The sequence below is a fragment of the Podarcis cretensis genome (assembly GCF_951804945.1).
Source record: "Podarcis cretensis genome assembly, chromosome: 11".
Classification (NCBI taxonomy): domain Eukaryota; kingdom Metazoa; phylum Chordata; class Lepidosauria; order Squamata; family Lacertidae; genus Podarcis; species Podarcis cretensis.
Genome location: NC_137180.1, coordinates 35,807,032 through 35,833,684, shown reverse-complemented (window position 1 = coordinate 35,833,684; position 26,653 = coordinate 35,807,032). Strand labels below are relative to the sequence as shown.

At 42.3% G+C, this 26,653-nt stretch overlaps 2 protein-coding genes across 2 annotated transcripts; one reads left to right on the top strand and one right to left on the bottom strand.

The window, feature by feature from the left end:
• Positions 1 to 275: 275 nt before the first annotated feature.
• UTP15 (UTP15 small subunit processome component) lies at positions 276 to 16,656 on the bottom strand. The gene is made up of 14 exons (XM_079995625.1): positions 16,607 to 16,656; positions 16,219 to 16,382; positions 14,209 to 14,387; positions 13,645 to 13,737; positions 11,650 to 11,834; positions 10,806 to 10,984; positions 9,546 to 9,671; positions 8,641 to 8,776; positions 7,955 to 8,039; positions 6,782 to 6,931; positions 6,195 to 6,296; positions 3,895 to 4,028; positions 2,640 to 2,698; positions 276 to 1,135 (listed from the first exon to the last, which is right to left on the bottom strand). Exons 3-14 carry the CDS (start codon positions 14,296 to 14,298, stop codon positions 942 to 944), a joined length of 1,533 nt encoding a protein of 510 aa, XP_079851751.1. The 5' UTR covers positions 14,299 to 14,387; positions 16,219 to 16,382; positions 16,607 to 16,656; the 3' UTR covers positions 276 to 941.
• Positions 16,657 to 16,711: 55 nt separating this feature from the next.
• ANKRA2 (ankyrin repeat family A member 2) lies at positions 16,712 to 25,892 on the top strand. The gene is made up of 9 exons (XM_079995786.1): positions 16,712 to 16,828; positions 18,450 to 18,838; positions 19,226 to 19,384; positions 20,170 to 20,235; positions 21,108 to 21,205; positions 22,077 to 22,202; positions 22,361 to 22,427; positions 22,522 to 22,602; positions 23,547 to 25,892. The coding sequence occupies exons 2-9, from the start codon at positions 18,547 to 18,549 to the stop codon at positions 23,600 to 23,602; spliced, it is 945 nt and encodes a 314-aa protein (XP_079851912.1). The 5' UTR covers positions 16,712 to 16,828; positions 18,450 to 18,546; the 3' UTR covers positions 23,603 to 25,892.
• The last annotated feature ends 761 nt before the right edge of the window (positions 25,893 to 26,653 follow it).

The window sequence follows — 26,653 nt, the reverse complement described above, 5'->3', positions numbered from 1 at the left end:
AAGCACAATATCATGGTACAGATCAAATGTAAACTTCTTACATATTTGGCAATTATCAACATACATAGCCACCATTGGGCAATCCTGGCATCACTGTACAAAACAGACTTGTCATTTGGATTAGAAAGAGTTATGAATAATCAGAGCCCTTCGTCGACACACTGCTCCTATTCCTATGATGTGATGCGGGGGAGAAATCAACCATGTACGGTATTTAGCAAATACTCAACATGTGTTTTAATCAGTTGGAGTAAATAATGTAGCCAAAGTCAGTGTTGATGTTAAAAATTTTATCCTTAGGATTTAAAGTTATTTTAAAAAAGGGAAATATATTCATCATAAGCAGCATCAGATGCTATTTAAACATGATGTCATTTTCATATTTAACACACATAGCACGAATTCTGTTGAAAAGCTGAGAACACGCATATAGTTTTCCAACATGAAATCAGGCCTTACTGACCACCAATGGTTCCATGTGATAAATTTAAAATCGGAAACGACGCCATCTAATTTCACTGAACCTGCCATATTTCTTTCTATTTGAGTAGCTGGGTATTCCATAAATGTCTCTTCAAGAAAGCAAGGAGAAAAAGCTGAAGATACCTGAATTATCTGTCTGTGACCATATAATTGAGGGCCCAGTGGGTTTGTATAAATAAAGTCCAACTTTACACAATATAGGCAGAAATATTTTAACAGTTAAATTGCTTCTGATTAAAAAAAAAAACCAAAAAACCTTGTGGCAAAAAAAGATAAATCCCAAAGGGTCTTTGTTCTTCAATCACCAGTAATTTGTACCCTTCAAAAAGATACCCTGCCATTTTTCTCCCGCTTCAAAGCAATACTTTTTTGGGAGGAAATGTATAGTGAAAATAAGAATCAAATGCAATGAACTCTCAGGTGAAGTTGTCCAGCAATGGACATTGTTCCAGTGCCCTCTATAAACCATCAGTACTGTCCTTGTCCAGTCCCATGGGCTTTTTTCTTGCCATGGTAGCAAACAGTGCATCCATCATCCCCAAGACTTCTAGTAATTCTTCTTGGAGATCAATCTCTTTTTCAATGAGATTTTGAAGTTTTAGAAATTGCCTGTCAATAACCGAGGACTGTCCAACCACAGGCATGTAGATTTCTGCGAAGGAAGAGATACAAGTTAAAATGGAACTTCCCTGCTTAATGGGGTTTATCACATCTTATAAGCCTAAAACAAGTTTCCAGCCACACCTTTAAAAAGTCTAAAATCGTTTTATTGAAGACAGCAAGGTTTTGCAGACTGGCATCTTGCATCAAATGAAAGAGGCAGTGAGAAGTTTAATAAATGCAATACAAATGCTATGATCATCCTGACGGTCATTGTTTATAAAAAAAGACAATGTTTTTTAAATAAAATAAAATGAGGTCTAAAAGTGCTTTCAAAATTGTTCAGTTAACAGTTACCCTTATAACTGTTATAAGCAGATGTTTTATTAATTTTGCTTTTTAGAAGGAAACCTTTTATTATTATCAACACATTTATAAAAGTGCTTTGCTCAAGCTTCCAAAGCAGCTGGCAACGTAAGTCACAACCAGCTTTCAATTAGTCTCAGGGTCAATTTTTTTTTATGGTAGCCCAAATCTCAGTTGTACGGGTGTATGTATATATCTCAATTTTAACTCATGAGCTATTGCTGCAATCTGCTCCAATTGTATTTTTTATCTTTATGAATGCTGTTTTTATTGTTATGTTACGTGAGCTGGTCTTTGACCGTAATAAATTATCTAGTCTCTGTGGAAAGCAAAAAAAGGACAGGACTGGCATGGAAGGCTTTCTATGAAAGGGCTTAAATCCAGCCACAAGCAAAACTGTGTGTGTGTCAACTTTAAAAGAGTCAGCTTCTCACACAGCAAACTGCCCAGTAACTATGATCTCCATCAGACCATCAAGGTGCCTCAGCCACCCAGAGATCGGGCGGGTGGCAAGTGAACTCAGCATCTTTTCAGTTGAAGCACCCTGCCCTTGGTCTTCTGCTCAAAGAAGACCCCAGAGCCAATCACTTTTTACATACCAGGTGAGTATCTTTTAATATACATAGGCCTTTAAGAAAAAGTAAAGTTTAATTATTGGTTTGCATCCAGAGGCACAACAGCATAAGGACATTCATGCAAGGGGATTTCCCCATCCCCTCCTCTCCACTGCGGCCCTCTGAAGATGCACGAACTATGGATTCGGGCCCCCCTGTGAAATGCCATGGGATGAAAAGTGGTGCTGCAGTGGGAGCAAAGAAATAAAAATCAGGCCCCTTGCACAAGGTGTCTCCGCTCAGTTTCAGCCAATTTCCTCTTTCCTACTGCAGTGCCCCTTGCCTGACCCCATGCCTTTTCCATCTTTCTTCTATAGTAGAATTCAGGATGGCACATGCAGCGATCAGACGATCTCTCATCCAGTCACTAACCAGATCCCGACCCACATCGTGCGCCTTCAGACCACAAACTTCTATTAAATTGGTTATCATGGTAGTGTAAGAAAGCCTTGTACACAAAGCAAAGGCCATACCAATACATAGCATGGGCATCCTTCTTTGTGAACAGAAAAAGGGTGTCTTGGGTTACCTGGGTATGAATCAATTCCATTAGTATTGTCAGATATTAGTACTTACCTATAATCATTTCTGCAATGTTTATCAGCACAGGAGCAAATCTTGCATCAGTCACGTGTCTGCAAGTTAATAGCCAGATGTTAGCAATTTTCACTATTGTAGAAGAAACACACTGAAGGCTATGTTCTCTGTCATAGGGAGAAGGTGCTGTGCGGAGATGGTGAGTTGCAAGTGAGAAATAGAGGACAACTGCTGGCTACCAAAGTTCCTTCCCTTCCATCCTATTTCTGTTAACAAGAGAGGAAGTGAGGGTACTTCTACCAATCATATTTACCTCTCTTCTATGAGCTAGGTATTCAGAATAAGTAAGAATTAAGGATTATACCATTCCAACATCCATATTAAAGAATCACATACAGTGGTACCTTGGGTTACAGACGCTTCAGGTTACAGACTCCGCTAACCCAGAAATAGTACCTCGGGTTAAGAACTTTGCTTCAGGATGAAAACAGAAATCACACAGCGGCGGCGCGGGAGGCCCCATTAGCTAAAGTGGTGCTTCAGGTTAAGAACAGTTTCAGGTTAAGAACGGACCTCCAGAACGAATTAAGTTCTTAACCCGAGGTACTAATGTACATGGAGGACTTCCACCTCTAAACAGCTAGATAGTTGGGCTTCATGAAACCAGAGGTGATGCATGAAAAGGAGAAGAGAGACACAACTTTCAGGCAAAGGATTTATTTTTAAGAAGCTTGCAAACGCAATGACTTTTGAAAAGAAGGAACAGATGCCATGTGCCAGGCAGGGAAAGGAAGTTATGGGGCTATAAAGTTGCTAAAAAGCAGGGGTAGCCAACACTATGAACTGCAGATGCTGCAGAGACTCAAACTTCCATCAGCCCTGGCTAGGATGGCCAATGACCAAGGATAAGGGGAGTTGTTGCCCAGTAACGTCTCAATGGCTCCTTCTGCTCCTCCAGTTATTCTGCCAGCTGCAGCAATCCAAAGAGGAGAGGTGAGAGCTAAAATGGGGGGGGGGGGCTGAATTGCATGTGCCGATCTGACCTAACTTGCTGGCTCTCTGGCTGTAGGCATCTAGTTCAGATGTGTACATAGAAGCCAAGCAGTGCTTTGCCAGGACTGGGTTCCTGTGATCATCCCACCCAAACCTTCACAAGCTGACTTTTCTTTGTTCCACTTTGACATGGCAGAACTGTCTGAAAGCCTTGCTTTAGAAAGCAGAATGCCCAGTGCCATTTCTCCCAATCTGTAGCACAATTTTTTGGCCCAGAAAACACCATTACGAAAGCAATTACCTTATCAAGAAAGAAAGGAGGACACTGAGCTGTTTTTCATCTCTCCCTGCGAGTGCGTTTTTCAAGGTTCCTCTGCGGTTTAATTCCTGAAAGACCGTGACTATAACTTCAGGTGGCCTTTTCCTCGCGGAATCCTAGAAGCACAAAGCAAGGGGATTGCATGAACTTAAGCAATTTGAATCATGCCTTGTCCATAAAGAAAAGGGAATGCATTCGGAATGTATCTAAAATTCATTAACGGGACAGCTCATTGGGCTTCTAAGCCTCCAGTTCCTGTCAGTCCTTTAATAGCAAGGAGCTGCTCAAGGACCATCAAGTGAAACATCTACAACTCTGGCTTCTATTCCCAACCAAAATAAGATGTTATTTCTACAAATAGAGCCCATGCCCAGCAGTGGTGATAAGAGTCTGTAGATTTTGGCTGGACTAGAGCTGGGGAATGTTTTTCAGCAAGAAGGCTGGATTTCTTTCTGGGCAACTTTCTGAGGGCCACATATGAGCACTAGGTGAGGCCAGAGAGAAAAGTAGGGAGAGCAATGAAAAGTTTGACATGTATAGATTATTTTTACACATACTCTCATTCTTCTCTCTCTGTCCAGGCATGTGTGGCATAATCAGGGTTCCAGGACACATTCTAGCAGGCAAATACACTCAAGGACACAGGAAAGCAGACCCAGTGAAGGATGTGGCCTGGGAAGAGTCCCAGGGACAGATGGAGAGGTCTAGAGGGCCATAATCGGCCAGACAGAAAGTTCTACTCTACAGTTACTCCAAGACTAGCGCTTGTGAGTTTTGCTTTCTGGTACAGTGGTGCCCCGCAAGACGAACACCTCGCAAGACGGAAAACCCGCTAGACGAAAGGGTTTTCCATTTTGGAGGCGCTTCGCAAAACGAATTTCCCTATGGGCTTGCTTCGTAAGACGAAAACGTCTTGCAAGTTCCTGCAGGGTTTTTTTCCTTCCCCCCCCCCTTTTCCTAAGCCGCTTATCAGCTGATCCGCTAAAAGCCGCTAAACCGCTAATAGCGCTAATCTGCTAAGCTGTCAATGGGCTTGCTTCGCAAGACAAAAAAACCGCTATACGAAGAGCCTCACGGAACGGATTAATTTCGTCTTGCGAGGCACCACTGTATAAGTAGGTATATAAAACAGAAGAAAGCATGGCTCATCAAATATAAAAAGGCACCTGAGTATTTTTTTAGTTCATTAAGGCTCAGGAGTAAACCCTACACAAATGGAGTGGAGTCCCTAAGACAGTTGGGTGGCGCCTTGTACGCCTCCTTCCGACAACTCCTGCTGGTGCCAAATGTATTGCTTCGCTGTGCTTTAGACCACATCAGCAAGACTGAGAGGGGGGTCTTTTTGCCTGAGCAGTCCAGAACCTCCATACAGTCTTACACCCTGGGGAGGTCACTTTGGTGCTTCTGACACAAGAGTTTGACTTCACCCCCGAAGGCACACTGCACTGAGACAGACGGATTTCCGCGAGGAAAAGGCCACCTGAAGTCTCGAGACAGACGGATGCCAACAACCACAAAAATACACAACAAACTTTTCATGAGATTTCCCACTGTTGGCAGTAACAACCATGCTGTAACTATGGGCTGTATCTCACTAAATTATTGACTGTACAGGATGACTACTGGAAACACAATGGAACAGCCTCTCCCTCTCCTCCCTCCACGTAGCCCCAAATCTGATCCAGAGCTGGAGGGACACCAGAGCAGAGGAAGGGCAATTTCTGTTGTACTTGTGGGAGTCATTCTGCACAATTATTTAGTTGTACACAGCCTTATGAACAATAGAAGGCCTTTGTTTATGGATCATTTTATGGCAGATTCACTGGAAAGAGTTTTACGGTACAATAGTGTAACTGAAAGGGGACGCAGGTGGCGCTGTGGGTTAAAGCCTCAGCACCTAGGACTTGCCGATCGAAAGGTCGGCGGTTCGAATCCCTGCGGTGGGGTGCGCTCCTGCTGCTCGGTCCCAGCGCCTGCCAACCTAGCAGTTCGAAAGCACCTCCAGGTGCAAGTAGATAAATAGGGACCGCTTACCAGCGGGAAGGTAAACGGCGTTTCCGTGTGCGGCTCTGGCTCGCCAGAGCAGCGATGTCACGCTGGCCACGTGACCCAGAAGTGTCTCCGGACAGCGCTGGCCCCTGGCCTCTTAAGTGAGATGGGCGCACAACCCCAGAGTCTGTCAAGACTGGCCCGTACAGGCAGGGGTACCTTTACCTTTACCTTTAGTGTAACTGAAACAGAATCATCCAATCTAAAAGGTGACTCAAGTCCTACTAGCTTACCTCAAGTACAGCATCAAGAGCCTTAGAAACCTGGAAGCTTCTCAGGAGCTTATCATATTTCTTCAAATAGGTTTTGACAGGCCTACTGACAATGAAATCCTCCTAAAAACCAAAGGGAGAGACAATCCATGATAAAACCCACAAACCACCATCCCACCTACTTCAATATCACCTTTGTATCGTTTGCATAGGTTATCCTGCCATAGAAATGCGAAACCAGATACATTTTGTTCTTGTCAAGTTTATTTTCCCCTACACCCAGTACAGTGTTACCTCGGGTAAGTACTTAATTTGTTCCGGAGATCCGTTCTTAACCTGAAACTGTTCTTAACCTGAAGCACCACTTTAGCTAATGGGGCCTCCCGCTGCCACTGCGCGATTTCTGTTCTCATCCTGAAGCAAAGATCTTAACCTGAAGCACTATTTCTGGGTTAGCAGAGTCTGTAACCTGAAGCATATGTAACCCGAGGTACCACTGTACACTAAAAGTAGGGAACGGTCTGATTCAATATACGGCAGCTTCCTAAGTTGCACCTCTTTTGCTATTAGAAAACAGGACTTGCTCTGTGCATCCTTTCGTTCCATACCTGCTTCGGCATATAGTTCTTTCCTTTCACAAAGGTCCTATACGCAGGCCTTCTCCTCTGCTGAAGAAGCTCTCTTGCACCTTCATGCTTCCGGTGTTTAACATTCAGTATTCCATTTGTCATGCCTACAACTAGAGATTCATCCTCAGGCTAAAAGGAAAAAGAAACAGGCTTGCTTACCCAGAAACTGTAACCCAGACACACATTTTTAGTTCTCTGTCTTTAGTTTAAAGCTTCCCATTTACAGCAAAGAAGAATTGCCTCGGGTAATATTTATTTTATTAAGAGATTATTATTTTTAGCTGCCCTTCAGCAGTTAGGTATCAGGGCAGTATATAAAATAAGGAAACAATGGCTTCTAATATTCCATTCTGAGCAGAGGGCAATTGTGAAAAGGCATCCTTGGAAGAATGGAATCAAGTTAAAGCCTGTCCCTAATTACCTGGCCTAGGCTACATCCACAGCACATATTTAAGGCACTCTCATTCCATTTTAAAAGTCATAGCTTCCCTCCTGCAAAAAATCCGGGGTACTGTACTCTGTTTAAGGGCCTCCTAACACCCCTCGGCTCCCTTAACAACAACTATAGCTCCAAGCATTCTTGGGGGTGGGGACGACTTTAAGAGGAGCAAGAGAGCTTTAAATGTATGATGGAGCTGTGACCCAGGTGAGGTTAAGCCCCAGCAACGTCTTCTAGTCTAATAACGCAATCTTATGCATGTTTATTCGAAAGCAAGTTCCACAGGGTTTATTTAAAGATAAGCATGCATAGGATTGTGATGTCCACTGCTTGAGGGATTGAAGTGATCGGCATTGGTGCCAACAGCCTTTAACTTGCCAAATTTGATGGTTCATGTACCTATTTACAATTAAGGCGATCTAAGATGGCTTTGGGCAGTACTGTCACCTCACCTGTAATCACCTGCCTGGTGAAAACAGTATCTATTTGAAAGAAAACCTGGTGTAATACATTCCAGACAGACCCCTTTCGGGGGGGGGTCCCGCATTGCTTCCATACCATTATTGGAAGCACAACTGAAAGAAACCTCTTGGGGTACCTGCCAATTCTACAATTCTATGAAGAAGCCAGTGTGTGACTTAGTGTGTGTCTAAGCTCAATTTTCAAATTGTCAGATAATCATTGCTTGCCAGAAGGTTTATTTTAGTACTTACTGCCAAGGCAAGACTGAGAATGGATGCTGCATAGTTAAAGCTGTGGACGACCTTGTAGGAAGTTGTACTGTAAACCTTCACATGCCTACGAAGAGAAAAAAAAATTACAGATTTCAGAGTACTCAACAGGTTAAATATTTCATGAAAATGTGACTTGCATCCAGTTGCTGCAAAAAAACCCCCATATTTAAAAAATATGTGGCTAAACCCATATTTTCAAGTCGTATCTTTTAGTGAAGGGGGGGAAACCAGAAGTAGAGTAAGAATGCATGCAAGTCAATATTCTTGGAACGCTGCTAAATTGTATATCCAGCTCTACATTCTGCAGTCTGCTTGTTTATTGAATTTATAACCCACCATTCCTCCCGAGGGAGCCCAGGACAGCAAACATCCACAATTTAAAGACAAAAACAAAGCACAAACTTTCTGAAAACAGTTACATGTAAAAAGAAAAAAACCACATTATTCCATCCAGTGATTTTCGGGTTACCAGGAGTAGAATTCCACCAGATTCCTGGGTAAAAAGGAATTTTTCTGAAATTCCCTCTGAAAGCTAATGGTGATAAAGGCACCTTTAACAAGTCACAAGACAAAACAGAAAACACACAGCTCTGTGTATGGAATTACACCTCTACACAGAAAGCTCTCTAGAAAAGCCAGTAAGAGAAACTGTGAAAAATACAAACCTGTCTAGTGAGCCGGAAAGCAGCCTCTGACCAGAGCTACTCAGACACAAACAGGTTACAGTCTTATGGTGATTTCTCAAGGACACTAGTAACTGTCCTCCTCTAAGGAAGTCCCAGACTTTAACATAACGACCACCTTTTTTAAGAAGAAAGGATTATTTGTACACAAATAATAAACAAGGCATTTCATAGGCATGCATGAGTACTGCCACAATTTCCCCTCTAGGCCAGGGTTTCCCAAACTTGGGTCTCCAGCTGTTTTGGGGACTACAATCCCCATCATCCCTGACCAATGGTCCTGGTACCTGGGGATGACGGGTGGGGGAACTTGTGGCCCTTTAGATGATACTGAACTACAACTTCCATCAGCCCTAGCTAGCATGGCCACTGATCAGGGATGGTGGGAGCTGTAGCACAGCAATCTCTAGAGGACCACATATTGCCCACCCAGAACATATAATCTGATAGAAGATAAAACATCCCCTTACAGTAGGGGATTGTCTCCCATACAGTAGGGGAGCAATTGTCTCCCATACAGACTGCATTACACACAGAGACCTACATGAACAGCAGCAAAAGGAAAGACACACATATCTCCCTCTGACAATCCAAAGTCAACCTTGCATGTTTTTTTCGTAAAAAGATGATGGGAAACCAAGATTGAAAACAGCATTTCAATATACCCTTGAAAAAAGAAAAACTTAGAAGCTACTATCTAGCAAGCACAGGGCTTCAGCCACAAATGGTACAGAACCTTGCAGCAGCAGCACACTCTTGTCACTAGGGTCTGCACTCTCTATCAATTACAAAGAGGGAAATAAGTAAGATAGACTGCAGATCGAACTAGAAACAAGCTGTATGGTTGGAAGGAGGGAGGGAGGGAAACTGCCCGTTTGATAAAATACCTGCAGTCACAAGAAGACCTCCGGAAGGAAAGAGATTAACACTCTCAACAGGCTGCCCATGTTCTATCGTCATGACGCTTTTTTCTGCCCGTGTATCAAACACTTTCACAGTATGATCATATGAACCTAGAAGGCATCCCAGAAATAAGGAAAAAGAAGAGTTTGAGGGTTGTAACAGTTGACATCATGACTACAAGCCTACTATTTCAATGAGTCTGTACTGCATATGACTTAGCTGGATGCAACACCCAAGATTTTAACATACACAGAATATTGGAATGTTGTTCTAGGTGCAACTTCCACCCTGCCCAGACCCAAAGCACAGTGTATTATTGAAACAGCCACTGGCGTAACATAAAACATCAATGATCAACTCACATCTCGCCCCTCCACACCAAATCACACTGAAAGCAGCTGTTCTGAAGGGACACACCACTTTACCCTAGCATGATTCCGGAAATTACTGTTAGAGTCTAAAATAAATCGCTCACTAAAAAGAGTGCAGCAAACACCTGTGGGTTGTTTTCATTTGATTTGTGATTTTAATCCAAAGAAGCCATTTAGTGACTCCACTCTCATCACCCATGTCTGGGCTGCAATATTTTTAAATGAGCCAACTACAATTATGTCTTCTTATGCAATGACTTCTACTTAGATCAAGCATGAAGAAAAGGAAACGCAAATGCAAAAAAAAAAAATAATTCAGCTTAATCAGAAAATCATTCTGCCTGAACAGAGCCACAAAAATTTACAAGCAAAACAAAATTAAGAAGGCATTAAATTAGAGAAGCAAATGGCGGTTACAGAGCAATAGGGAAAGCAAGCCTTCTATAGCAGGAATGGGGAAACTCTTTCATTCTTTTCTGGGCAACCTCCCAAGAGCCAAATGCCAGTGGGGCCAGGGGCAAAAGTGGGCAGAGCAATAAATGTACCTTTGTGCAGAGCAGGCTAGTTGTCTCACATATACACCTCTCTGTCCTCCCAAGTGGCTATTATCAAAGTTCAAGGACATATTCCAGCCAGGCAAAGCACTCAAGGAGGGCATGAAATGGGGCTGGTGAGGGGTGTGGCCTGACCAGATCATGTGCTGGAGGGGGGGGGGCATAGGGAGAGAGAACCAAGGGCCAAATAGAGCAACATGAAGGGTTGCATTTGGCCTCCAGCCCTGATTCTCCAGCTCTCTTTTATGGTAAACCTGCAATATCTGCAAAGAAAGTGTGCCCAGCAGTGATACAGAGAAGTAGAAAGTGAACCACCAACCTGTTACAAAAAGATCAGCATTCAGTTTACTAGTACAGCCACATCTCACATAGTCTGTGTGCTCGTTGTAGGATACGATTTCTGATGCGGATGAAATGTCCCACACCTTTGATGTGTAATCATCTGCTCCAGATACTATTCGGAATTTATCGGATAGAAAGCCCACAACATGTACTGCTCTAAAAAGAAAGATTCAAAGTTCCCCAGATTAGTCCTTTGCAAATGTTTGGTCACATATGTGAATTTTCCATTAATCTCCAGTATTATTTATGGTGATGACGGCTACATTTATATCCCACTTTTCCTCCAAGTTCAAGGAGGCATACATGGATCTCTGCTCCCCGTTTTATCCTCACAACAAGCCTGTGAGGTAGTTTACTACTGACAAATCTCTAGAAGACCTAGACACAAAAGCTTTCAAGGCAAATCCAGGAATTGGGAATCCTGAGAATATTCTGCTGAGATTACCTTGGATGTATGATTTGATGTGACGAATTCACCAGAAAGCTAAATGAAATTTCCTGCTTTTGTACATCATGAAAAAGAAAAGTGAGCTACCTGGCATGGACTGAGGTGTGAGCCAGTTTCCTTAGGTGACTAGTATTCCAGAACAGCAGGACCATAACTGACAAAGCCTTGCTCTCAAGACAAAGGCACACAAAGCTCAAGTTGGCAGGAAGGTCATCAAAGAAAAATTCAGTGCAAAATACAGGCTACAAGCTTGATGCATCGTGATTACACAAAAAGCACTCATTAAATGCATTTTCAATACCCAGTGATCTTACAGAGTGTAAAACAAATCTTTGCAGAATGGACCTGTTTTAAGTAAAATATGCTCTCTTACTTAGTATGGCCATCAAACTGTCGCAACGCTGCTCTCCCACTGGTATCAAAGAGTCGAATGATGCCCTCTTCACTGCCAGCAACCAGCAACTTCCCATCATCTCGATACGTAGCACAGTATGCTACATCTTTGAAGCGAGAGAATGTTTTGATTGGTTCTTGAGAGTATCGACCGTAAATGTGGATCTAGAACAAAATGCAATGTGTACATGGAGAGCATGACATACAGATGCAACTGAAATACCAAGCTATCTCTTTTGCCAATAGCAGTATTGTCGCTGGACTTCAGCCATTCATTCCATCTATTGTTAGCACAAGGCCCTTCATGGATGGAGAGGGGGAGATTTGGCGCCTCTAGGCTCTGTGCACAGAGGCTCTATGGAAGTTGAGCATGAAGTGTCAAAAATGGATGGTGTCAGGGGCTCAGGAGCAGAGGCACAGGGAAGAGAGGAGATGGAGAGCGAAGGGGAAGAATCCGAGGGGAGCGTAGGAGAAGAGGACAGTGGACCGCGGGATTCCATGAGCCTCTCCAGCGAATCGGAAGATTCACAGAAGGGGGCGCCAGTGGCCAGGGGTAGGGAGTTCCCAAGGGGAACGCCCCAGGAGCAAGGGGGCAGCAGGGACTCCCAGAGCAGTAGTTGGAAATCAGGACCAGCTTCCCCACCAGAGCAGAGTGGGGGGGAAGAATCCCAAGGATCGGGGCCAGTGCATTCCCCGCCAGGGAGAGATGATGAGGCAGGGCTGACCACGCCTCCATCAGAAAGTCGGACAACGGAGGGGAGGTCAGATCCGGCCAGTATCCCGGAAGAGGGAAGCAGTGACCGAAGTAGTGTAACGGTTAGGAGAAAGGTCACTGGGTTGGCGCGAGAGGCAAGTTCAAATGTACAGGAGCGCGGGACAGCAGAGAATGAGGATTGGGAACCGGGTCCTAAAGCCCTCAGGAGGCAGGGGGAGGAGCTAAGCGACTCAGCGTCGGAAGAGTCCAGAAAGGGCAATGCCCCAGTGGGCAGGAGGACCCAGAAGAGGAGAGAGCAGCGGAAAAGGTGGAGCAGGGCTAGGATCTTAAACTGGTGTCAGAGGGGAGGAGACTCAGACGGGACTTTGCCGATCTAGGGTTTAAGATGTAGGGCTGCGCGCTGCGGCTTTGAAATGGAAATTGAACTTCAATAAAGACTTTTGTACATTACGACAGCCTAGCGTTGGTCCTCTGTGAGCTGGGACCTAGAGGCAGCTCTGACAGATGGTGATACGGGGCAGGGTTTTCCATTAATGCAATGACAGCCCTGAAAAATTCATTCCCCACCCCCACCCCACTGGTCTGAATGACAACCAGTTACTTACATGGGAGAAAGTAAAAGTGCAACACTCAGGGGTCTATTGGATCTTGTGAACCACTTCCAGGCTATACATTTGATTTGATTTCAAATCATGCAATCATCATTGTGATGTCAGGTGATTGACAAACATGTGGTCCCACCTACCTGTCAAATTTGGCTTGCAAGGGATGAGGGAGAGATAACAAGCTGGTCTACCAGTCAAATCCAGTCCTCTACCCCTGCTCTAAGCCACAATTTACCATTATATCCAAACCAGGTCAGACAGAGATGATATTATCATCAAGAATTACAATCTATAAATAAACTTTTGCAGCTTAAGTAGTAAGTTTCCCCCCATTCTTCCATTGCCAGACATGCTTTTTTCCTTCCAGCATACGTTCCATCCATTTTCAGTTTATTTTCTAAATACCGCACATATCCCGATGCCCCAAACAATCAGGTGATCATTATCTGTATACAACAAAAATTTCAACAGGGCTTTATGAAGGCAAACAGGATACTAAAGGCCCTTTGCAGATAAAGGCAGCACAGTCCTATGGCATTACTTTCGCAGCTGCAACACAAGCAGACAAAATAAGTGTGCAAGCAACTTAGCAGAGCCCTATATAATACAAGTACAAGAAGAGGCTGTGAAAACTGGACTATATTTTAAACCTTACCCTTGATGAAGCTGTGACAGCATAGTTATATGGAGGAACCGGAGAAAAGTCTATTTTGTTCACTGCACCAAACTCCTTTATCTGAATAGGAGCCTAAAAAAAAGTTAGCATAATTAACATTGTGTTCTTAAGACAGTTCCTTTAACAGAATATTTACAAAAGTGAAAGAGAAGAACATCAAAATGTTAAAATATTTATTAGATTACAAACTTTTAAAAACCATACAAAAATGTACTAGGTTTTATTTGTTTTAGTGCTATAACTCCCATTTGGAATTGCATGTACAGGATTTCATCTGATTATTTAATTCATGTAATCTTGATTCTTGCATAGTTGTTTCTCTGTTTCATTATAGCTGTTTTATAAAGGTTTTAATTTTTTCTTTGCACTCTAGTGTCATAACAAAGCAGTATAATTGCAGCAGAGGTAATCTATTTAAAAAAACCATATATGTATAACATATTATTCTAATATAAGGAAGTACAGAACTCAAATGCAAAGTTTCCATGCATTCTCTTTCAATCTCCAAGTCAAATTAGTGAGATTGAAACAATGTATTATTACCTTGAAATTCTTCCAGTACGAAGTATCCTTTGTTACTTTCTCACCAAGCTTTGGAAAAGACTGAACTTTAACAGGTTTGTACTCAGCCATTTTATCTTAAGTACAGTAAAAGTTCTTCAAGTAGCAAAATATAATCTTCCAGCGTTGCAAATTTCATATGGCAAAAGTAGACCAGGCTTCTGAGGAGGGGAGAACAAGAGTACACAAAACAATGAAATCTATCTATAATACTAAGCAAACATGTACTGCAAATTTTAAAGCAATTCACAAACTATTTGTTACCCTGTTTTAATCCTCATCTAAAACAAGTATTTTGTTCCTCGTTATACAGCTTCAATATTTGGCAGTTTTCTGTATCTAAAGCAGACTAGAATAGCTGTCTAAACCCTTCTAACGGAACTCAGTACATATCAGTACTTTGCCTCAAAAACAAAACTTATATATCCTGAACGTGTAAAGCAACAAGTGGTTTCAAAATAACTCTGAACTGTCTTAAGTTTCTCCAGGATGACAGGATCTTGTGCAAAGCAATCACAAACTGAACTGACATGAAGTCTAGGGAGTAAATGATCATAGAAGTATAGAAAGCTGCCTTATACTTAGTCAGACCACTGACATATCTAGCCAAGTACTGTCCACAGTAACTGGCATCAGCTCTTCAGAATTTCAGACCCTACCTGAAGATGCAAGAGGTTGAATCAATAACCTTGTTTCCATGCTCTACCACTGAGCTACAGCCCTTTGATAAAACTACAGAAAAGCAAAAACTCAGAGCACTGCCATTTGAGTTTCTTAAGGGTGCAAGCAAAGTCAATATTAGCTCAATCCAAACAAAACTCTCAGTCAATGTCAGCTATTAACACCATAGTTAATAAGCATGTTTAGGACTGCAGCTTACAAAGAACTTGATGTACAAGACAGAACAACATTCCTGACTTCACAAACCAGGAATAGTCAATGTGTTGGGATACTCCAGGTATTGCTGGACTTCAGCTTTAATAATTACAATTCAGCATAGCCAAAAGAGAAGCTTTTGGAGTTATTTCTCCTCCCCCCACCGAAAAAAAGGTAAGTGAGGTGGAGCAGAGAGAGAGAGACAGAAAGAAAGAAACACATGACACAAGTTATGTAAAGCGTGGAGAAAGTAAATAGAACATTTTCTGCCTCTTTCATAATATTAGGGTCTTAGGATCACCAGATGAAGCTTATCACATGATGAAATTGGATTGGAGGTTCAGAATAGACCAAATAAAAGTACAGTGGTACCTCTGGATGCAAACGAGATCCGTTCCGGAGCCCTGTTCGCATCCTGAAGTGAACATAACACACGACTGCAGGTCGAGTTTCGCCGCTTCCGTGCATGTCATTTTCAGCGTCTGTGCATGCGCGAGCAGTGAAACCCGGAAGTAATGCGTTCCGTTACTTCCGGGTCACCGCGGAGCGCAACCCGAACATGCTTAACCTGAAGCGTATTCGCCCCAAGGTATGACTGTACTTCTTTATGTGCTGGAGATGGTTACTACTGTAGTTCAGAAAGCTATCAATAGCAATGAGCCAGAATAGCTTAACAGAATGTCCACATTCAAAGGCAGTATTCACTTAAATATCAGGATACAGTGGTACCTCGGGTTACATACGCTTCAGGTTACAGACTCTGCTAACCCAGAAATATTACCTCGGGTTAAGAACTTTGCTTCAGGATGAGAACAGAAATTGTGCTCCGGCGGCGCAGCAGCAGCAGCAGCAGGAGGCCCTATTAGCTAAGGTGGTGCTTCAGGTTAAGAACAGTTTCAGGTTAAGTACGGACCTCCGGACCTGAAACTGAGGGGCAGCTTCGCCAGCCGATTTCCTGCCTCTCCTACACGTGAGAGAGACGTAAGAGGCGAGTGGGGGGTCTGATGAATGCGATCGCTCTGCAGCGATGGCACAGAGGCTTTCCTCTGAAAGTCACACGCGCGTGTTTCCTCCGGGACAAGACCTCCAGCCTTTCAACCAAGGGACTAATCTTACCTCAGAATTTGAAGATTTCTTCCTCAGCGCTTTAGAGTCACGTTGCCGCCTATGGAGGCCGCCATCACCGCGCTCAAGCTTCCGGATAGGATGCCTACGTCATGAGCAGCGCGCCGCCCCTGCCGCCAACAACGGCGCGTTGTGTGCTACTCACGATCCCCGTCCTAGAGATAGGAAGAAAATAACACCAACTAAACTTCGGGTTCCTATCGGAAAGAGGAGAGCCGCCTGACGGTGCCCGCATTTCTGTCCTATTCAGCTCATACCATCTCGCCATCATTATAATTCATCCTGAAACCGGAATTTTATTAGGCCTTCCTTTTCCCGCCCTTAGGGACGCGGGAGGCGCTGCAGTCTAAACCACAGAGCCTAGGGCTTGCCACCTTACCTTATCTCTATGTCAGGAAAGCGGAGGGAGGAGCTTTTTGTGGTGACGTAATCATCAGTCTCCTCCTCCTCCTCCTCCCCCTGAACTTAAAGCGTACTCCTCGAGACTGCTTGACTTTTTCCTTCCGGATCTAAGCGGAAGTGACGCCATGGGCCGCACCAACACAACAATAACAGCGCCGCGGTGGAAGATGTCAGTGAGGAACGACGCCAGACTAGGAAGGTAAAAGGTCGGAGAAGGTTAGCGGGTAGACTGGGGGTTGTGCAGACTGGAGCGCCAGTCTTGGGCTAGAGGGACGTGGGTTCAAATCCCCGCTTAGCCGCAAAGCCCTTCCCATCTGCACCAGCATCCCGTCTCCCACCATGGCCAGTGGCAGCATCCGAGCGAGACTGAAGCGCCCTCGCCCGCACTGTCCCCCAGCAGCTGCTCTGCAGGAGCAAAAGCGCCTCTCTCATACTGCACGTAGGCCAGCCCCTGCATCGTAGTAACTGTAGCCATGGATTTATTCAATCCCTCTTTCGAAAGCAGTTGAAACTGAATTCTTTAATTCTAAGAGTAAGTTTTTTTGCACTTACTCTTTTAATTTAAATTTTTTGCACTTACTCTTTTTAATTCTAAGAGTACGTTTTTTGCATTCTGTTCAGAATGATGGACTTTATTGCATTTTCATTATATGTTTGTGGCATTATAGTCAATAGCATATTACTGTTTTATGATGCTAGCCCCTGCATCGTAGTAACTGTAGCCATGGATTTATTCAATCCCTCTTTCGAAAGCAGTTGAAACTCTGAATTCTTTAATTCTAAGAGTAAGTTTTTTGCACCAAGTTCTGGTTAGTGGATCTTGGGATCTTGGACCACCTTGAAGCAGCAAATTCCATAAGTAAGCTCTGTGCCGTCTGAGGAAGCACAAATATAAAAGGCTGCCTTTTGCCGTGTCCGATTCCATTCGTGCTGGCAGCCTCTTTCCGCAGTCCCGTGCAGGGATCTTCTTCAGCACCTGCTACTAGATCTTTTTTAACTGGAGTTGCCAGGGATTGGATACAAAGCGTGCGCTCTGCCAAACTCAATCACACATTTGTTTTGGTTTTCTGTCCCAAGGCTAGGAGCATCCATAATCATTCCATTAAAATCACTGAATTATGCACAGTAATGTTGATGAAGCTTTAACAGTGGTTGGTGGTGAACTCCCAGTTTGGGGATCTAATCAAGCCCTCCCCGTCCCCACACAGCAAATTTTTCTGGCCCTGCATGACCCCACCAGTTTGGTAGCAATGGTAAAAAGAAATAAAGTATGCATAGCACTGGGGGTGCAAATTGCCCCCTAATAAAAAATTGAAGGCAATGTGATTTAAAGTTTTATATGCAATACAAAAAAATGTTTATATCAACATTTGTGTGGCTGTTTGGGGATTTTCTTATGCACAGAAGGTAGTTCTATGATAGAGGTAAGTAGATCTGCATCTGCTGCTAGATCTGTAGGTGATTTGCAATAGATCAGCATGGATCTCTGATTCATAGTTGTGTAACAGTAGCAGCAACAAGATGACTCACCACCACTTAAATATCTATTACTAAAATTAAGAACACTTTTGTGCTGAAGGGTTGTAAACTCTCTTTTGTTCTGCTACTCAGAACAAATTGCTAGACTCTGAATTCTTTAATTCTAAGAGTAAGTTTTTTGCACCAAGTTCTGGTTAGTGGATCTTGGGATCTTGGACCACCCCTGTTCAACACAGAATAAATAACCACATCTGTTCAGAATGATGGACTTTATTGCATTTTCATTATATGTTTGTGGCATTATAGTCAATAGCATATGACTGTTTTATGTTCAATTGCAGGTGGTCGTAACCCTTGGCTGTTGAGATTTTATTTTAATATTTTCAAGAAAACTGAAGTAAAAGCCATAAGAAAACACATCATATAACTGAGATTTGAATGATGGAATCATCTACAAATCTAGATGTTGGAGCCCAGTTAATTGTGGAAGACTGTTCTGGCAGCTATAGCCTGTCTCACATGCCAGATATTAAAGTGGAGCCTCACCTCGATTCCAGTGTTGAAGAAGGACCAGCTCAGAGTGTTGCCATGGGAATGAAATTCATTTTGCCCAATAGGTTTGATATGAATGTGTGTTCTCGGTTTGTCAAATCATTGAATGAAGAAGACAGCAAAAACATTCAGGATCAAGTGAACTCTGACCTTGAAGTGGCATCTGTATTATTTAAAGGTTGTGATTTAAAACTTATCTTTAGCTTTAACTATTATTGTTGGATAGCTGGATAAACAGGAAAATGCTATATTGGCAAAAGAATGCATACGCACATATGAATATCTAACATTTTTCTTGTTCAGCAGGCATCTTCTGGATCAGCCTTTAACTGCCTGCTGAGAACTTTTCTATGCCACCAGGCTTATGACAGCAATTAATAAGAATACATTTTCCCATAATGATTAATTGATGGCCTCTGATTTTATGTTGTTATTATTATATATAAATATTATTGTACACCACTTTGATTTTCTATGATATAGTGGTATATAAATCCTTTTATAAATAAAGTAAATTTGAAGAAGCTATTCTGAACACTACTTTTTTCTTGCTTTCCTCATGTAGCTGAGTGCAATATCCATACTTCTCCTTCTCCTGGAATTCAAGTAAGACATGTCTACACCCCATCAACTACGAAGCACTTTTCTCCCATAAAGCAGTCAACCACATTAACTAACAAGCACAGGGGAAATGAAGTTTCTACAACCCCTTTGCTTGTAAACTGTAAGTGATTCTTCGTGGAATGGTAAATTTAAGTTTTCATTTTGGGATCCTCCATTGGGGTTACTACAAGAAACTGGTATTTGCATTCACTTAGCCAGTCACCCAGTCATTTATTTATCTCTAAATTGATTAGGGGTAAGATCTCTTTAACTGAAAACAGTGACTTTGTCATTCTGGGATGCCAAGCTTTCTTTCAAAATAGAAAAGTGCTAGGCATGTTAGTATGCTGGAATAGAAAGGCAAAAGGCACCACACATAATGTCTTTGATATTCTGTTGCCTAATGAACGTCAAGAAATTGTAAACCAGTTCATCATTTGTACATTGGACAAACCTACATTATTTTTCATGCTAGTCATGTTGGGGGCAAGGACATGTAAGCCTTATCCTCACCCAATGAAAATTTTATTCATGTACACTTCTGAAATTCCAAGTAAGGCATTGCTCATATACTTTCAAGACTTCTCATTGTAGCCATAGGGGCTGTGTCTATCTCATTGAAAGCTGAAATTCTCAGCAAGCTGCTTTTTCTAACCCCGGTCCCACATTCTTGCCTCTTTTGGAATCAGGGTCTACACACAATCCTTCTTATTGGATGGTTGTGAAGTTAAATTAATTGTAAAGTAACTTTCTGTGCCAGAAATAGTAGCAGGCTGCTTGGTTGTGTCAGCTATGTGATCATCCTCTCTGTGTTACTTTTCTCTACCAATATGCAGTCAGTATTGTAGTCCTAAATCGTGGCAGTATTGCACCACAGAAGTTGATATATTTCTGCTGTTTTTGCAGCTCTTTCTGTTCACCAGCTGGCAGCTCAAGGAGAAATGCTGTATTTAGCTACACGCATAGAGCAAGGTGAGAATTTATTTTGGTCTTTTTTTCTGGCAAAAAATGATCAGCTGCTAGGTTGGGGTGGGTCCTGCAACTGGCCCTATTCACATTTGTGCTTTATTTCATACATTTCTGTTCTGAATTTACTGCGGAAATGGTTCTGAAATGTTTTTTGCCTCATAGATCATTATGTCAAAACTTATATATCAGCACTGCAGAAAATTATATATAAGTTTTATGTTTTTTAGTCACTCTTCTTTAAGAAAAGAACATGGTGCAAACCTGTTTCTTTAGTGATGTGATGCTCTGGTTATAACTCTTATCCAAGCTATCCTGTGATATTTGTTCTTTGAATTATGCAACGTTTATTGCTCATTAGCCAAACAGGCTAATGTTGAATTACGTAACAGGGCAAGGTGCATATTTCAGATAGTAGGAGGTGTTTGCCCTGGCCCCTTTTTGTAGCAAGCCTTGTCTTCATTTTTAGGCCCTATGGCATCCAGAATTTGCTTCCAAAAGTGAGTGAAGCTGAACTCATTTCTTCCTTCTCATCCACTTCTGACAGTATTCACTCCATGGTATTGCCTACTTTGCATTTCCACCATAGCAGGGATCCACAAATTGTGTCTTGGCTTAGTAGTCAGCTATTATTTTTGTTTGCAACCAATTCCGCTCCCCTGCAGGACTCAGAAGATTGGGAAAGGGTGTCTCTCACTTTAAACTGACCTTTGAAAAGGAGCAGAGGGCAGTATTCACTGCTTTTCTGCATCCCTCTTAATCCCAGCATAGTGAGTTGAGATCCAACCCCCCCCCCCCAAATATTCATAATAACTTTATTCCAGCATTGATGGAGACAACAGGAGTGAGATGGTTGATCTGTATGTTTTGTTAAATAGAAAATGTAATCAACCATACGGACGAAGAAGGCTTTACCCCTCTGATGTGGGCTGCAGCTCATGGGCAGATAGCAGTGGTAGAATTTCTGCTTCAAAATGTGAGTGAAAATATGGTTTCCCCCCCCCATGCATTTGTAGTGATAGTCAACAATTGTGGTGCTCTAAATCCATCAAGAACAACGCTTGCAGCCTCTGAAAGTTGTCTGAAGACCTCTTGTGAAGCCTTACATAGATGGTAACAATGCTACACTATCCTTTAAATCCCAGATTGTAATTTTCTGTCTAGACCTGGTCAACACCATGTTTTAGCCATGTTACAAAAGATTCAGAGGAGAAACACCAATGCATGATTTATGCATGAAGTCTGAAGAAAAATCAATCTGAGGGCTACTTTTTATTCTTATCTAGCCACTGAGGATGATACCCATTTCTTCCACTTACAATTCCTGGCTGAACATATGTTGCTAACTGTTGCTAACTGTTCTACCTCTACAAATCCTAGGTTCTGATACCCCATGAGCAGGGGCGTAGGAAGGGGGGTGCATACCGCGCCGCGCCGCCCCCCTACGCCCCCGCCACTCCGGGTGCTGGAGCAGCGAGCTACGCCCCTGCCCATGGGCACTGTAACAGTCTTTCTTTCCAAAAGGCATGAATGAACAAGTCCATAAGCAATGGAACTGTTTACCAGGTACAGAGAAAAGAAGCAGTAGTTTGAGCTGCAACAAATCATGCTTAGGCTGTACATAAGGAAAAAAGAAGTGTAGGCAGTTGGTCATTTGAGCAAATTGTTCATGGAACTTTTGGAATCTCCTCTTCTCCATGTAAAGAAGTAAATGGCTGAGCTGAGTCCAGGGTGATTTCAGTACCTAGAATCTGGACAGTATATAATTGGACACATGGGGTTCTACTCATCAGGGTTTTTGTTAATCTAACCCATAACACATTTTAAACCACTGCTTTTTCTGTCAGGGTGCAGACCCACAGATCCTCGGAAAAGGACGAGAGAGTGCACTATCACTGGCCTGCAGTAAAGGATACACAGACATTGTCAAGATGTTGCTCGACTGCGGAGTTGATGTAAATGAGTATGACTGGGTAAGCCCTTTACTGGAGCTACTATTCACATTACTAACTTTTGGGTATTAAAAGAAGCCAGAATATATGGACCCCTGTTCATATACAGCTTGTTTGGGTCACTGAACTGTGCAAATGAATTCTGATATTATTATTGTTTCTTTTCATTTCTTTTTCAGAATGGAGGTACACCTTTGCTCTATGCTGTGCATGGGAACCATGTAAAATGTGTCAAAATACTCTTAGGTAAGTATTATGAAGGCAGTAATTAGCCAGTAAGGGCTGTAAGAACTGCAGGATGTTAGCAAATCAATGATTTGTTTCCTGTTGTTTAAACTAGAGCACGGTGCTGATCCTACTATAGAGACAGACTCCGGATATAATTCCATGGATCTGGCTGTAGCCCTGGGCCATCGTAGTGGTGAGTATTCAAGCACTTTAGGATTTACTTTAAGGGTTGGTGCTTTTTTTTGTATCAGCCGCTTTACCTGTTGGTGGTTCACAAAATGCACAGGCTTTTACTGTTGCTTCTGGAGAGGCCTTCTTTATCACCATTTACAGCAGTGGTAGTTTATGCAGAGCTGGAGGAAGACAGCCTAGTGCTGTGCATGCATTGCACTCCCTTCCCCCACCCCTTGATCATCTCACTGTTATCCTTTATGCTGTAGATTGATAGCTGCTTCTTTCGTTACCTAGAACTCGGTGGGGGCAGGATAGGACTAACAAATGAGCTTGCCCCTATTTATGTATGAAGGGGCCAAGTTCCACTTCTTGGTCATGCCAGAACAGCAACAGGAACCAGAGGGGCCAGACTGAAATGTGGCCAACGTTCTGCAGGCCACATTCCAATGGAAGTTTTTGCCTTTCCTTAATGTGCTGCTTTTGGCAGTGATCAGATATACCAATAGTGAATGGGGCCAAAAGCATTTGATGATGATGATGATAATAATTTATTATTTATACCCCGCCCATATGGCTGGGCTTCTCCAGGCACTCTGGGCGGCTTCCCAAAAAAAATTAAAATACTGTAATACATCAAACATTAAAAGCTTCCCTAAACAGGGCTGCCTTCAGAGGTCTTCTAAAAGTCTGGTAGTTGTTCTCTTTGACATCTGGTGGGAGGACGTTCCACAGGGAGGGCGCCACTACCGAGAAGGCCTTCTGCCTGGTTCCCTGTAACGTGGCCTGTAACTTGAATTTTACATATTCATACACACACACACACACACACGGATTACTACTCTGGATTACTACAAACTCTATGCAATTTCCACTTTTTCAGCTCTCCTATTTACATCTCCAAAATAGGATAGATCACCACTTAAGAGCTGAACACTAATCATGTTTTTTCCCCCCCTGATTCAGTTCAACAGGTTATTGAGTCACACTTATTAACACTCCTTCAAAACATCAAAGAATAATGACATTTTCGTCATGAGACAAGACTTTGTATGTGAAGAAAAACTGGGTTTTAGGACTGATCAACCTGAAAAAGACTTGATTTTTTAAAAAATCAGCACCGTGATCCCACCATTGTTGGAGGATGGCAGGTGGGGGAGACTCTCATTACTTTAGGCAGTCCTAGTTTGCCACCCAAACCAGGGATTTTGGCAGTGTCTGTTGGCCTGCACGTTTTAAGCAGTTATTGGTTGTGCAGATGGAAAAGTTAGCAGCACCAGAGCTGCAGTGTTGAGCATGGTCTGCCACCAGCAGGCCTTTCCCTTGCAGCAGTGCTGCATTATCATACCAGAAGACGACAGTGTACAAAATCACATGACGGGGACTGTTGTGTAAGAAACCTCCTCAGCTACATTTTTGGGCAAGAGAGTGCTTGATGTTTGGATTCAGGAAAACTTTCTGAGGCTTTGCTCAGGCAACACTTCTCTCATTGGTAAGATTTTAACATGATTCAGTTTCATGTATTTGGCTGACGTTTGTCAAACATCATCTATCCTACTTGCAAATATTTCATGCAATATTGAATATTCTGTTTGACAAAGGAATTGGAGAGAATTTAACATCGTATAAAATAACATACCTCCTTACTCTTCATAATCTATTAAAAGCCTACTTGGAGCACTACATTAGTGCATATGCTACTGAAATGAGTCAGGCTGGTGCCAGGGAATGCAGCATATGTATTAAAATTTGCAGTCGAGAACTGGCTAGGTACTCTTAGGTGAGGGTAGAAAGGCTTTCTCCCTGATTGTACTCTACAATCAGCTTGTATATCAACCCACAGATGTAACTGGACTTCAATATAAGCTACTTGTTTGCTGGTGAATGGCAGAGGAGGGTCTGCTTCTTTTCTGTGCTGGCTCATGCTTAAAATACAAGGCTGCTCTACCTCTGTATTTCTGACTTTGCCACCCAAGTCATCTGAAAATAAATCCCCCAATTAGCTAGTTTACTTGGAGCCGAAAGTTGTTCTGTAAGTAGTGAAGTTCTTTCAGGGTTATACTTCAGAATATAAGTGAGTAAATTTCCTGTTTGGATGTTTCGTTTTGTTTTTATTTTATTTTAAAAATAAATATCAGCCAATAGCGAGAAATGTTTTTCAGTACTTTTCTCCAATATGCTGTGTTTCTATGAACCAATATTTTTTTGACATGAGAGAGGTTTGAATCATGTCCCTTTAATTCTGAAATGGTTAGATTCCATGAAACACCTGTGTTTTCTGAGCATATAGGGCAGATCTTAAAACTATGAGTGGAGAATGTAGTCTGGTACCTTCACACAAACAAGATAAACCTTTTAACAGCCTTTCTGAAAGGCTGAGAACCACAAACTTTGACATGATCCTCTGCTACAGGTCAAGGCTTATACTCAAAATGTAGACAAGTAAATGGTACTTGTCTTGCATTAGGACTTTGTCATACCCAAAGAGCCAAGACGTTCAAATGGTCAATACTGTGAACTTGTGATTACTGAGAATTTTGCACAGATTACCATGACATGCTGTATAAATGTAAATAAACCCTTCCCATTTCACACAGTGTACCTAAAAGCTGTCTGAAACAGCAATGGGACTATTTTCCACTCCTACGCTTGCCTAAATAATGTTGAAATGTGTAAGAGTGAACTGTAAATGTATTTAAACGGAAGTTAGGTAGCGCAATGTGCTCAAAGCCTAAGAGCTAGAATAATAATTAAAACAAATATTTATTTCCAAGTAAAAGTGTTTCAGACTTAGTATAAGGCAGATTGTGAACAGGGCATCCTTTTGTGGTTAAAACCGATGAAAACGAGCCTGCTACCATGTTTGCCGTATCTCTATCGCATATTACACGGAACCATTATTTTTCAGTTAAAGAACAAAAAAAAAAACCTGTAGAAGTAACAATGTTTTATTATAAAGTTAAAAGCATTTAGCATCTCTTTAAAATGCATGTTTCCAGTAATGAAAATAAACATTTTTCTCTGAGGGGTAATTTTGCAATACTGAACATGCAATAGGTTCCCTGTTCTCAAAAATCTGATTAGCCAAAGCAGACTATTTAAATTCCCCCCCCCATGGACCTATGCAAGTGTACCCCTCTATAAATGATGTCTTAGATGCACTATGTATTAGGATGTGTCTGCCAAGTTTTTGCTCAAGCTGCTCAGCTAAACTATTGTTTTGATCTTGTAAAGTTGTGTCTTAGGTGTTATTACCTATTTTGAGAGTTGCAAGTTCTTCATACAGTGCAAATAAACTGTTTTCAAATGAAATTGTTTACCTTGATTTCTTCTTGAGCATGCTAAATGAAAAACACATGGTTTTTCCCCTGTAACTGTCAATGGTTGCATTTTATGCAACATTAGGCTGGGGGTGTCCCATGCATGTTTTATATAGCTTAAAGGTCAGATGAGGCCACCCCAGGGGTCATAATTTGGCCTATATGGCCATTCCCCCCCCCCCATCATATCCTCATGCCTCTACATCTGACTTAAACTGTGGGGCAGGTAAAGCTGCAACTGCAAAGGAGCAACTGGGATCCCCTTAAGAGTTTACTCTGAATTGTTCCTTGCATTCAGTGCATTTGGTGGCAAATGCAAGCCCTGCCGTAACTGGCTGTTCTTGGGAGCTCTCAGTCAGTACTGAATTTATTTTTAAGAAGAAATATGAGTGCACTTAAACATGCACATCTGATTCCTTTGAAACTGAACCACCCACTGGGTTCTTTGTTTATTCCAGTAGGAAACAAATCCTGGGGCAGTTTAGGCTTATGTCTGAATAATCCGTGCTCATGCTGGTTTTCCCCAACCAGCCATGATGCAGAGGTCAGAATAAACCATAGCTTCAACTCATGGCTTATTTGGAGGAAAATAAAACTACAAGCACTGCTTTGGCTGCAACAGCTTGTTTCTCTCCTGGAGCAAGGAGTATGGGTTTGAGAAGAACTAGACAGCAAACAGCTCAGGCAGACTAATTAACCACTTAATACTGGGCATAACCATGGCCAATATCAGCAGGGTGGGTTTTGTAGAAT

Coding starts and splice junctions, on each gene's coding strand:
- UTP15 (XM_079995625.1), bottom strand. CDS start 14,298: ATGGCTGAGTACAAACCTGTTAAAGTTCAGTCTTTTCCAAAGCTTGGT. Junction 8,777..9,545: donor AGGTCTTCTTGTGACTGCAG/GTATTTTATCAA, acceptor TTCTTAAAAAAG/GTGGTCGTTATGTTAAAGTC. Junction 1,136..2,639: donor CATTGCAGAAATGATTATAG/GTAAGTACTAAT, acceptor CTTCCTTCGCAG/AAATCTACATGCCTGTGGTT.
- ANKRA2 (XM_079995786.1), top strand. CDS start 18,547: ATGATGGAATCATCTACAAATCTAGATGTTGGAGCCCAGTTAATTGTG. Junction 22,428..22,521: donor ATGTGTCAAAATACTCTTAG/GTAAGTATTATG, acceptor TGTTTAAACTAG/AGCACGGTGCTGATCCTACT. Junction 22,603..23,546: donor AGCCCTGGGCCATCGTAGTG/GTGAGTATTCAA, acceptor CCCCTGATTCAG/TTCAACAGGTTATTGAGTCA.